Source organism: Buceros rhinoceros, unplaced genomic scaffold, assembly GCF_000710305.1.
Source record: "Buceros rhinoceros silvestris isolate BGI_N320 unplaced genomic scaffold, ASM71030v1 scaffold16390, whole genome shotgun sequence".
In the NCBI taxonomy this organism is placed as follows: Eukaryota; Metazoa; Chordata; class Aves; order Bucerotiformes; family Bucerotidae; genus Buceros; species Buceros rhinoceros.
In genome coordinates, this window is record NW_010390343.1 from 15722 (window position 1) to 29325 (window position 13604).

General features: G+C 39.3%; 1 protein-coding gene across 1 annotated transcript in view; it reads left to right on the forward strand.

Annotated features, from left to right (window-relative positions):
* Positions 1 to 790: 790 nt before the first annotated feature.
* SEC63 (SEC63 homolog (S. cerevisiae)) overlaps positions 791 to 13604 on the forward strand; it is a gene marked incomplete at its 5' end in the record, with an annotated part of 39586 nt that continues 26772 nt past the window's right edge. Inside the window, 6 exons of the mRNA XM_010137527.1 lie at positions 791 to 890; positions 2031 to 2145; positions 5737 to 5849; positions 9199 to 9260; positions 12623 to 12681; positions 13410 to 13460. Of these exons, the coding sequence (XP_010135829.1) occupies positions 791 to 890; positions 2031 to 2145; positions 5737 to 5849; positions 9199 to 9260; positions 12623 to 12681; positions 13410 to 13460 (500 nt within the window). The remainder of the gene's footprint in view (positions 891 to 2030; positions 2146 to 5736; positions 5850 to 9198; positions 9261 to 12622; positions 12682 to 13409; positions 13461 to 13604) is intronic.

Consider the following 13604-nt stretch of genomic DNA (forward strand, 5'->3'; position numbering starts at 1 on the left):
GGCCAAGACAAGGTTGGTCTTAGCTCTGAAATAAACTGAAATGCTTTAGCAGAAAGAGCTTCCATGCCTTGTCACGGTGATGTTGACAGTAAAAATAAAACTTCCTTCCAGCCCCATCCTGTCCTGAAAGGACAGAGGAGGAAGTCTTGTTGACTGTTTGTTCTTAATGCATGTATTCTTGCCAAGGGCCCGTATTACTGAGCTGCATGGCTTACAAATAACTATTCTCTTATTCTTCCTTCCTTCTCTACCGTGACAGGAAAAACCTAAATGAAGACAACTTATAAAAAGCAGATGTTGCGGGGTGGGGGGGGGGTGAGGAGGAAATGATTGATTTTGAATTGAGGAAGTAGCTGTTGCTCTAGCTGCACTCGTCGGTTGTATACAAACACTGTTTTGCATGCGGGTTAGGTTTGATTCTTTTTCCTGCACGCGGTAGCTGATGTGCTGAAATGGGAGGCTTAAAGTTGAGTATAAAATGGCAGGAGTAAAATTGGCAGCGCACATAAGCCAGGCAAAAGATGGGTTCACAAGTGATGGTTGCTACGGGGCATGTGGAAAATGGAACGGATTGCTTTTAGGTAGCGGAGAATAATCTGACCAACTTCTTACGCGTGGGGGTGCGCAGTGTCACTTCAGTGGATTAAAGAACATTCTTTCCTCCGATAGTGCTGGACTTTTTGTTAGTCCTCCAACTGACCTTGTACTAACTCCAGCATGAAGTGAGGATGTTTGCCATTCTGCTTTTTGTCGGTTCGGTTAATCACAATCTTTCTCTCTCTTTCTGCAGAGCAAATTCGATTAAAGAATATAAGAGATGTATATGGAAGATGCCTGTGGTATCGTTTGCGACTGCTAAAACCGCAACAAAACATAATTCCTACAGTAAAGTAAGTAGCTTCAATTGCATGTCTTTCCATTAAAGCAATTCCTAGGTTTTATTTTTATGAAAACATTTTTTTGTAATCAAAGCAGCTGCAATTAGGTATATAACAATGGCTTCTGTGTCACAGAAGAGATGTTTGCAATCTGCTCTATTTGAATAATTAATGTTTAATCATTATTATCTAGTAGACCTTGAAATCAAGATGAATGCTGTTTGTCCTTCATGAAATATCTGCTAAATGAAACCAGTGAACCTCAGAACTAATAAATAAATAAACAATGCATTTATTTTCCAAAGAATAATCTTCCCTCACTGAAATTGATGGTGTTAGTGATGTCTTTTGATGTAAATATTTAATATGTAAACATATGTTTGAATATACAACAGAAATAATTTGTATGTTTTGAAGTTGATGGGATAATTTCCTTCATTTCACTGTTTATTGCTTTCACCCTCAGAATATTTTGCTGTCTGTTATGCATCTGTTTCAGCTTTTTTTTTTTAACATTGACTTTGTCTAGGATCAGGTGAAAGTCATCCTTTAAAAATAGGAAATACAATTATATGCCTGCTGAGGACGGACAGTTAAAGAATGTAAAGAGTCTTGATAATGACTTGCCTTTTTTAAAAAAAGAGAAAATAAATTAATTAGAAGTCAGAGCGGCTGTCTCACCTGTGTCAAAGGTGGTGGTGTAACTGAAATACTCATACCTGCTTTAAAATGGCACTGTTTATTGCTTTCACCCTCAGAATATTTTGCTGTCTGTTATGCGTCTGTTTCAGCTTTTTTTTTTAACATTGACTTTGTCTAGGATCAGGTGAAAGTCATCCTTTAAAAATAGGAAATACAATTATATGCCTGCTGAGGACGGACAGTTAAAGAATGTAAAGAGTCTTGATAATGACTTGCCTTTTTTAAAAAAAGAGAAAATAAATTAATTAGAAGTCAGAGCGGCTGTCTCACCTGTGTCAAAGGTGGTGGTGTAACTGAAATACTCATACCTGCTTTAAAATGGCTTTGATGTTTCTTGCTATTTTAATACTGTTTCTTGAAGACTCATATCAAGTGTCTTCTTACGTTATTTGCAGAATTATACTAGAGCCAGTGGATTCATACATCCAAAAAATTCTTTCTTCCAAACAGGAAACTAGTCCTCCTTGCTGGCTGGGCATTATTTTTGTTTCTCGCGTACAAAGTTTCCAAAACGGACCGAGAGTATCAGGAATACAACCCTTATGAGGTTTTACATTTGGATCCTGTAAGTACCAGTATCTTTCGCCGGTCTATATTACCATCACTGTATATCCTGTGTCTAGTTGTCAAGTGTAAAGCCGTGGTGCTGCATATTGTGAAGTCAGTTGTTAGGTATTCTTTGCCTGTATCTGTACTAAATGATAACTTTCATATCAGACTCCTTCAAACTTCTAATGATTTTCTTAATATAGTGAGGTGGGGTTTTAATCTATTTTGAGTCTGTCTTTGATGTTGTTTTCCTCAGTTGATACAGGAAAACTAAAGTTGTTCTGTTTTGTGTGCCCTGTGAAAATCTTCTCAATAGCTGTTTTTAGAGATGCTGTTGAATAAACTGTATAATCAAAAATATGGATTCATTTGATTTATGGTTGGTGTACAGCAGTATTTCTCTTCTAAATTAAAAGTTTCGCTATAAGGTGTTGGTGATGCACATTGTGATGTAGTAAAGGTTACCTTGAATCTCAGTGGCATCTGTGAATGGAAACAGAAAATTCTAAATGGTAATATCAGCCAACTTGTTTATTAAATTGGAAAAAAGTTGTAGTGTTTGTCTAGAAATCAGATGCAGTGTTTTATTTATGCTGAAGGTCTGATTCAAAATGAAAAAGTTACATATTCTGAGGAGACAAATAGACCTCCTGGGCATCTCTCTAAAACTTATTCAGTCTTGTCAAACTCTTTTCTTCATCTTAACCACACTACCTCGAGCAAATTCTCTGCTGATGGTAATTGTTTCCTCTTTTGATAACGGTAGAGTTATCTTTTCAGTTCTGAAGTCTGAGGTATGTTTGACTCTCCAGTCTAAGGAATTACACTGTGGATGCAGCTTGGCAGAAGAATATGGAAGAACTGTGAATGTACCTGTTATAACGAAACTCGATGTATATTGTTAGCATGGGAGAGCTTAATAGGCGCATGAGCATTAACAAATATATCTCTTGCCATTAGTGATGTGGCTTCTCAGCATAAGGATAGGCGTCTCTGGTACTGCTTTCCTATGCTAAGGAAGCCACTGTAGCAGCTAAGTAGTCTCTAGCGTGTTTCCAGCTAGACAGGTAGAACAAGACCTACCTGTCATGTGCAGAGGCAAGTTATTTAAATTCACCCTCTGCTCAGTTCCTCTGTGAATGACTGGTTGCTGAATTGTGCTCTCACTGACGCAGAGGAACAAGATAAGTTCTTGCTACTGAATGGTATCTGCTGGAACTGTGTAGTTTAAATGTTTATATATCTGGGTTAACTTTGGCTAAACGAATCAGGCTAGGGATTAAGTCATCAGAAGATTTTCTTTTGTTGGCTCTGTCAAATTTCTACAAGTAACAGCCCTGAGGGGGGAAAAAAGTATGTATGTAGTGGATAGTAACTTAATATTTATTAATGAAAACTTGTACGGTCAAGACATGTGCAATGTATTCCCACAAAGAAACCGATACTGGAATGCTCCAAGAACTGATAGAGGGATGGAGCATATCGTCATAAGGACAAGCTGAATTGAACCAGAGATGTTACAAGGGGGATGAAGAGATGGGTGTGAAGATAGGTCAGTTGAAGTAGGGCTCAAAATAGAGTGCAAGATTCCAGAGCATATTTGGTTCATGTATTTCTGTGCTATCAGACAATGTCTGTTAAATCCCCTTGAAAAAATTCTAGTTCGGACAACATGAAAATTAACAGCTTTCTTCTGTTGCCATCCAAGTGGAACCTTTAGAGGTATTGCCAGCCTGGTGATGTTGAAGTGATAGAGAAGTCGATATAGATGCTGAAGTGTTGCTAGATAATAGAACTATTGTTGCTGTTAAACAAAAAAAAAAAAAAAAAAAAAAAAAAAAAAAAAAAAAAAAAAAAAAAAAAAAACCCAAACTTGAAAAAAAATAAGTTGCAGAAGCAAGCACTTAAGTTTTGGTACACAATCTTGAATTCACGCTGTGGCCAAGATTTTTGGGGTTTTTTTGTCATACACTAGCATATCAGCTCATAACAAGAGGCTTTTTTCTCCAGAGGACAACGACAACGTGGACAAAGTCCAAATAATGTACGTGCACCTTTACATATATTATCAGCACTTTGTTTTGAGCATAGAATAGCTCTTTTGGGAGCACATCAATCACTTAATTCACTAATACATAAGGCACTCCGGTATTATTACTGATGTATTGACTAAGTAAACTTACTGCCATTTTACAGGTGGGATCCAAGGCATAAAGATAAAGCTCAAAACTGATTATAACTTTGGATTCTTTAAGCTAGTTGGAGCCTTAATTGTTTTTTTTTGTGAGTTGTTTATATAGGGAAGATCTCTGCAAGCAGACACCAACTGTCCTAGGCTACTAAGCACTAATCTCTGTGATCTAGATTTTGAAAGTGAAGTAAGCACTTAATGACAGAAAGTTTGTCATTAGCTTATCAGGAACCACAAGCACCTTCTGTGGCAAAAAAAAAAAAGGACAGCATTCATGAGAGCCATGAAAACCCATCTCTTCTTCTCCAGCAACCTGATTTCCCTCCCCGCTCCTCCTCTTCCCATCTCCTGCTTCTCATCTGGCATTCTTCTTCTATTCTTGAAGTGGCTGTTGTTACTTGAATTTTAATTTATTACAGAGTAAATTCATCCTGTGCACTAAATAAGGCAGACATGCTGTTGAAAATAGTGTTGGAAAACGATAGACGCATCATATAGAGGGAGATAGAGGAACAGTAAATGAAGCCTTAGGGTAGTTTGATTTCTGGTTAAAATTTAATGGAACAGTACCGTCATCTTTAAATAACTTCTTACGTGTTTATTGTGCAGCGAAGGTCAGCGCGCTAGGCTTCTCAACTGCAGCGTGTTGAGAAGTCTGATGGTAATAGTTTGTGAAACTTAGCAGGTATCTGACTAAAAAAAATTTAACTGTACTTAATATACAGTTTTGTGGGTCTTCTTGAGTAGTGAAGTTCACAGTCCAACCTGAAAGTTAATGCACAGGGGGTTGTGTTGGTAGAACTTAACAACGTGCTGGAGTAGAATAAAAATCAATCTCTTTCTCAGGCAGAGGTAACGTATTCCCTTTGTTCAACAAGTTCGAAATAATTTATGGGTAGGATGATTCTAGTCAAAGGCATTCTTGAGTGGCAGGGCAATCCACTCCCTGGTGACTGACAGATTTATTTCTGCCTACAAGCTGCAAGTGAACCATCATACTTGATCTGTGAACTCTTGCTTAAATAGAAGAATATTTCAAGTGAATTGCTCGTATTCCGTGAATATGTTTAGGAAAAGATAAGATTTGTCAAACAGATAAGAAGGCCTCACTTTTTTCTACGGATGGATGCACAAGGTAATCCGGAAAAAAAATCAATGCCCAGTCATCTGAATATCTCTTTGTAGGCTGTGACTTGATTTAAAACTATAATGGTTATAAAAATGTTATTTGAAAAATAATATAATCGTGTTTCCCTGAAATACATATGTAGTTTTATGATCATATATTAGAAGATAATTCTTCAGTTCAGTGAATCATTCAGCGGAGTATTGCACAATGTGCTTTAGAATGCAGATATAGAAGAATGGATTTGATTTAAGGTACTTATTAATGAATCCAAAATTTTCCTTTTTAAGGGAGCAAATATATCGGAAATTAAGAAACAGTACCGTGCACTATCGCTGAAATACCATCCAGATAAAGGAGGAGATGAAGTTATGTTCATGAGGATTGCGAAGGCCTATGCAGCGTAAGTTTCTTTTTTGCCCATAAAAAAAAAAAGGGAAATGGGGAGGGAAACCCTTAAGGTAGTAGCAGGCATGACCTAAGCAGCTAGGAAAAATGGGTTTGGATATGTAACAGAAGTCAAAACACATCCCAGTTCAGTGCATGTTTGCTCCGTACTAGTTAGGAAGGATAATTTAATTGTTTAGCAACTGTTAGAATACTGTAGGGTGTTAGGTCTTTGTCTTAAAGTCAGCGGGGAAAAGAGTTTGGAGTATGATACATACTAAATCTTAAAGATGACCAAGAACAAAATGAGTGTTGTGGTTTCGAACCAACCAACCGTGTTGCAGCAACTCTGAAGCATTGCTTAGGAAATAGACTGTTCATTTCACGTGGTGATAAAACCAGAGGGTAAGAGACAGTATTTTAGCTCTGTTCCCATCTAGTGACAAAGACGTTTCATTCTGGCTCTGACTCAGTTTTCTCTTGGCTCCCCCACGTCCCTTTTCATTTGCACTTGCCTCGCAGTCCTGATTTTTCAGTCAATGACTGTTTCATATTACCTGTGTAGTTCTTAAAAAGCTGAATCCTCAAATCCTCTTTTCCTCCAGAGTATTTTTTGGCCTTACCTCTGTTTATCGCTTTTTTTTTTTATCAGAGAGGTAATGTCTAATATTAGAATTCAGGATGAAGGAAATCCTTTTTTTATTGAATTTTTCTGTAATCAAGATGTGGCCTTTGGTTCTGTAACACTATTCATACACAGAATGTTAATACAGCTTTGTATTCTCTTCTACTCTAAATGATCCTCTGTCAAGAGTCCCATAGTCTGTGACCAGGTTCATTTAGATACTCGCCATGTGGAGCCTGTGATGTTTGATATCGAAGTTGTTTATCTGAGGACAGTGAATGTTACACGTGATTTCTGATTTAGCAGAATTACACACTTGTGGTTTAAGTATATTTAAGTTATATTTAGCAATATAATATATTTAGGAATTTCAATACCCAGTTCAATAACAATACCAGTGTGGTTCCCATTACTGGTCTCTCTAATACACTCACTGTCACGACACTGGATGTCTTTAGGCTGCCGGCAAGACACGTGTGTATCGAAGCCAGCTGGAGCCCGTTGCGCTCTTCAGAGTTCTTTTGCTAGTTGTCTAGTAGCTATGCGCTCTGTTGGGCTGAGCCATGTACGTGCTTCACCCTATGCTGGTCTTGCAGACTCAAGGAGACATTAATACTTTTAAAAATGCTCTTTGGGAGAAATGTTTATACCACCAGTTGATCCGCTGAACTGCTGATAGGTGTTTATCTAAAACAAAGGCCACCCTTTGGTCCCTTTTGTGTTGAGACGGAGTTGACCTTGTTGAAGCAGCTGTGGTGAGTCACTGTGGTCAGTCTGAGCTTCACGGCACGTGGCCCTTACCTCTCCCCTTTGAGCTTTCTTCCGTTACAGGGATTTTACGGGGTCGGTCATCATCAGAGATCCTAGCAAGCTTGTGATTTCTGCTTGTAAGTCAGTCAGTTGTCTATGGGATTGACCTTACTGACTGAGAGTCCTGTTTGGGGTGAAGTGAGGAGAACCAAAGCTCACTTGAGCAGTTTTGAAATCATACTTTCTGTTAAACACATCTGCATCACTATGAAGGTGTCTTCAGTAGGATATTCTGGTGTTGCTGTCTGAATTCCTGAAACACCTCACTTTGCTTTGCCAGCTAGCGCTCAAATGGTTGGCGATACAGTTCGGTACTTTAAACGTTAGTGCAAGGGCTGTAGCAGAGGCATATTTTGAAGTAAATGACTGTGAAGTTCCTTTGCCATGGTGTCTTGAATATAAAAGCTGCCCATTCAGTGAGTCTGCTTGTTACAAACGTGAGAGATAGAAATGGACAGGAGATCTCCAACTCATTCACTGCGTTTCTTCCACAAGACAAGATCTTCTGTGTAGTGAATGCCTGGTGTTGTGTCTCCTAAAGCATTATTCTTCTTTCAAGTAGCAGGAATACTGTTTGAGGTGGTGTCTTATTGCTAAGAAACTGTCATTACAGAACAGGCGTAGAAATGCTAAGATTTAGGAGATGGTGTCTTAACCTGGTTCTCGCTTCTTAAATATGCAAATAGGCTGTTCCAGGGAAAAAACCCGCAACATGCCATCAAAAAAACACAAACATGCCATCAAAAGCTAACAGTCTAGAGTAAGAAAATTAAACGCCCATATGGACAACTTCTGTTGTGTCAACTCCTCTTGCAAGTCCTGCACTTGGGCCACAACAACCCCCTGCAGTGTTACAGTCTGGGGGAGGAGTGGCTGGAAACTGCCCAGGGGAAAAGGACCTGGGGGTGCTGGTCAACAGCTGATTGAACATGAGCCAGCAGAGTGCCCAGGTGGCCAAGAAGGCCAATGGCATCCTGGCTTGTACCAGCACTAGTGTGGCCAGCAGGAGCAGGGAGTGATTGTCCCCCTGTACTGGGCACTGGTGAGGCCACACCTTGAGTCCTGTGTCCAGTTTTGGGCCCCTCACTGCAAGAAGGACGTTGAGGGGCTGGAGCGGGTTCAGAGAAGGGCAATGAAACCAGTGAAGGGTTGAGAGAACTTCTCTTATGAGGAGCAGCTGAGGGAACTGGGGTTGTTTAGCCTGGAGAAGAGGATGCTCAGGGGAGACCTTGTTGCTCTCTACAGCTACCTGAAAGGAGGTTGTGGGGAGGTGGGGGTTGGTCTCTTCTCCCGTGTTATGAATAACAGGATGAGAGGAAATGGCCTGAAGTTGTGTCAGGGCAAATTTAGTTTGGATATCAGGAAGAATTTCTTTACGCAGAGGGTCATTAAGCATTGGAACAGGCTGCCAGGGAGGTGGTGGAGTCCCCATCCCTGGAAGTGTTTAACAGATGTGTGAAGGTGGTGCTGAGGGACATGGTTTAGGGCAGAGCAGGGTGAACAGTTGCACTCGCTGATCTTAAAGGTCTCTTCCAACCAGGTGATTCTGTGATTCTGTATTTGCCTTCCAAAAAAAGATAATGTTTTCAACCTTTGTCTCTCTAAATTTGCTGTATGCTAACCTGGCATTGAAAAGTGCTCTTCACTGCTGGGTGTGCAGTCACTCTGCTGAAAGGAGGATGCGATTGTTCCATCTCCTGAGCGAGGATGCACCTTCTGTGTCTGATTTCTTTTGTTAGTGTGCTAAAAGACTTCGCCTGTATATCGGGAAGTGTTGTTCCTATCAGATTTTACACAAACAATGGCAGTTTAGTTTGCAAACCATCTCTGAAGGAGAGTATAGATGCCACATTTTAAAATTTCTGTATGTTAATGATTTAGAGAAATTTCTTTACTTCTGTGTTAACTTAATATCTCTTCTTGAAACTAGCCTAACTGATGAAGAGTCACGAAAAAACTGGGAAGAATTTGGTAATCCAGATGGACCGCAAGGTAACGGTTATGAATGACTGAAGTCCTGTAATTTCTGTACACTGAGCTGTGTAATATCTGATCATTTGAGAAGCACTCGGATCTTAATATACATAGAAAAATCTTTCCTATCATTTGAAACAGTGCATCCAATACATTTTTTTACTTGTGAAACTGTCTCTGGGAAGGTAGTGGGAGGGAAAAACAGGAAAGAGTTTGCTTTCACATTGCTCAAATTTATTAGGAGAAAAGAGAAGGGTATTTTTTTATATCTAGAGAGTGCCAATGTTAAAAGGAGGCATAAGAAAAAAGAATAATACTCATCAGAAACTTGTCAGTTTTAAACATTTTTCATATATTTATGATCAGATACTATAAATGTTTATTCAAAAATTAATAACTAGCCATAATGCAATAAACCCACTTCAGAGTGATGTATGTGAGGATGTGTATGTATTCAAATAAACCCTGTATACACACCTGCTTTCTGTTTGCTGCAAGCAGTACTGTTTGAGTGTAGCTCTATGCCACCTTCATCTCGGAGTCCCGGTGATCATCCCTATGCTGGTAGATTGTTCCTGAGCAGGTAGCTACATGAAAATAATCTCAACGATGGAGTATTGAAGTTTTACAGCAGATGATCCAAACTGACACAATTTAAGACTGAAAGTTTGTAATAGATTTCTTTTCCCCCCCCTCCTATTCAGAGTTGCGTGAGTTGTTTGTAAAACATCTTTGTGACCATTGTTTAAGTGGACTAGTCATGAGGAAGAATATTTTATATTTCTGTTACTGATTACAAGTGAAAAAGAAACCTTCCATCTGTTAGGACAGGCCTCCATAGATCTCTGCTTGTTGATGCCCCGCAGTTTGCGTGACCGTCGTACTAGGTATCTACATGGAATGAGTTAAGGCCACCTTGGAAGTAATAAATGGAATTTGTAACTTCAGGGTGAGGATGATGTGAGGGAACTCTGTGCTGGAAATTCTTTTGAATTATATCCATCCAACATGGGGAAATCAATTTTAAAAGGGAAAAAAACCCCTAGCTCCTGAACCAGTGTTTCAAAGAAGCAATCTTCCATCTCTCTTCAAAAGAACTGACTGTGCCACCTAAATCATAGTCTTCTGATGGACTGAGGTGGTAGTTCAGTTTCTTAAACCACTGTGTTTTATAGAATAGCAAATTTCTTTCAGCTCCTAGCGCCTCTTGGTTTTCTAGCCAGGCAAGTAGGATGACTCTGTCCCTCTTCCTGCAAAAATACGAATGAGTTCTTGATTCAGAAATGCTGTCACAATATGAGCAAAATGTTAGTCTGGTATATGCACAAATAGCTTGCCTAGGACCTTTCCTGATGCAAAACTATTTTTTTTACATCCACAAGCTACTAACATAGTGTTGCCAAGGCATAGGATTCCAGGTTAGGCAGCATGTCAGAGTCCTTGAACGGACCTGAAGCTGCGACTTCAAAAGACAACTCAGCCAAAAGCTGAGAATTTAAAGGCGTGAGGATCCTTGCGCGGTTGGCTCAGAGATTGCCTTCAAAAACTTAAGGGATTCTGGGTTCCTGAAGGGTGAAAAGAAATGATTCTTTGGTAGGGCAGCAGTTCATATTAGGAATGTGAAGCCTCCTGTTCTTCTGAAACCCTAACTCGAACTGTGGTGCTGTTGAAGTTCTCTGCTTTGCTTCTGTAGGGTCTCTCATTGTTGCTTCATCTTGCAGCATGCGCAGAAGCCTGAAATTTTCTCTTTCCTGTCCTCTATTCTGTAACCTTGTTCCACACTGAAGGGTGAGCTTTCTGATTCAGTGAAATTCATCTTAATTTATAGACCCATAGCATAAAAATCTGTATCCAAGCAATATGCTCTAGTTTTTTAGTTCAGTGCAGCTGAAGAATGGCAACAGTCCCTTAGAGGTGCGTTCTGGGATGAGATGAAGCGTGTCTGGTGTTAGACGTGTCTAACCAAGTTAGACTGAGGTACGTCCCACCCTCTGTGCCCAGCGCAAAGGAACAGCAAGCGGTATCCCTCTCTGCCCAACTGAACCAGTGCGGGGCTTAGAGACAGGCCAACAAGACTTTCTCCTCTTCTGCATGACTTGCTCCATTACTGAAAGTGAAGTATGAAATGTGCAAAAGCGTTTGAAGAGTGTTTAAAAGCAGGTGAGGGGACCTGGAAAGTAAAAGGATATGCTTTTAATAACATAAGGCAGTTTTAGTAGACTATTTCCCCTTGGTATTTGCTAGTACTTCAGCTCAGCAAGTATGGATGGATCGGTCACAAGGAGACTCAGACCAGATGAGAGAGAGCTTTGTACTGAGCTGCTTCTGTTCCTGGAACAGTTTGAAGCTGCAGTCCTGCAAGTCAGAAGCACTGTGGGAAGCTGAGATTGATACCACCAGTAAAAGATACATTACACTTTTATTAGTAGATTCTTCTAAGAATCCATAACCATTGACAGGTAGGGAAGCGTCTCCAGAGTCTTCTCTGGAGCAGGGCATTTCCTAGAACTTAGTGCAGTAAAGTCACTCTGGTTATTCTCTTGAATTCCTTCGTCTCAATAAATGACACTTTTCAACGTAACTTCATAGAAGTCGTGTTAGGCTGGTCCCATAAATGGATGGGCTGTCACAGTCTGTTGCAGGCAGTATCAGAACAGGGATCCTAGTTTGTCCTCATTTAAGACAATACTTGACAAAAAGGGTTAGTACTGAGGAAAGCATGTTAGCGTGTTTTGGGGTTTTTTTTTTAAGCAGGCCCTAGAAATTTTATGCTCTTCTGTATTCACATCTGTGTACTGTAGATGTTACTGTTAGAGAATTGTGTCCTCTATTTTCCGTAGCCTAACTCCTTTTGAACTGAAAAGTGTGCTTTTCTCGCCAACCGCACAGAAACTGGAACTGGCAGAGTTTTGTTTTTACAATTTACAGCTTAGAAGACTTTCCTAAAGTTACAAACTAGTAAAAAGTTTTCCGCAGAATTGATTTGTTCAAACAGTTCTCTTGCAGTTAATGTTTTTACTGATCTGTATGTATTTAAACTGCTGAAAATTCTGCATGGGAAAGCTCATAAATCTTTCCATCTGTGAAACCTTGCTTTTTATATGTATTAACAAATTCTGGTATGTATTTCACTGCAATATGTTAAACTAAAATCTCCTGTATTTCAGATGTTGCCTTTAAGTCTTATTATTTTATTGCATACTCATGTATTTCTAACTTGATGATTTTACTAAATTTGTTAGAATTCGGCTTTTTGCAGTGATAAACATGAGGATCTTTTCATGAATTGGTGGTTTTGTTGGGTTTTTTGTTAGACTTGATGTTACTTTAAAATAATGTCTTAATATTTTATAGTGAATTTCTTTTCTTTCGTCCTACAGCTACAAGCTTTGGTATAGCTTTGCCAGCTTGGATTGTGGACCAGAAAAATTCAATTTTGGTGAGTCATCTTAGCACAAGTGAACTTTCGAGTGTTCACCTGACAATGTTGGTGCTTAATACTGCACATTTTAGCCAGACACGTAGTTAGTAGTAGTTTGGCCCAAATGCTCAGGTTCTAAGCACATTTCAGGAGTCATGAGTGTTAGAGTAGCTTCAATCTAACCTTTGAGAGCAGAGTGTTAATAGACTTGGAAGGACCTCATTGCAATGATAAGAAGTTGTACTGTGGTCACTCCGCTACAAAGTGTGTGTTTGCTGTACAAGGAAACACGTGTACAACTGCTTGCTGGATTTTTGTAGTTCCACTTGGTTTACTAGTGATGCTTAATCATACAGTGTCTAAATGTTCTTTTTGTTGTCTTTGCTGCAAGGTATTTATTTGGTTTACTTGCTTGATTTCTTTTAATATGGTAATCGTGTCTTCACCGTTGCTTCACAGTTTAGGTGCCAACTGTTTAATAATTAAAGAAACTGAGGCAATGTGTGGATAATTTAGAAGTTTACTTATGCTAAACCGACACTCCTTATTTAAACCCTACCCAGCTGATTATATTACTTGTAAGTTGTTCTTCAGAAATAGTGGCAGGTATTATGCAATAAGCTTACATTAGTTTGTAGTAAGCTTGTGGTAATACAACTGGAGTGTATTTTAGAATAAAGATTAAAGAAAAGGGGTATTAAGAAACTGAAGTAGCTAACGCAGTATATTTCCTAATTTTTCTTTAGGTTTTGCTCGTATACGGAGTAGCATTTATGGTCATTCTTCCAGTTGTTGTGGTAAGTATTATCTGATTAATGTATTACCTTCTGTAACCAAGCTGTAAACTTAGGCATAAATAGTTGTCCATTCTTGCCTTTCCTGGAGAGAGCAAGTGATAGAGTTTCCAAAAAATGGGAGTGCTGTGATAGAGGGCTGTAGGG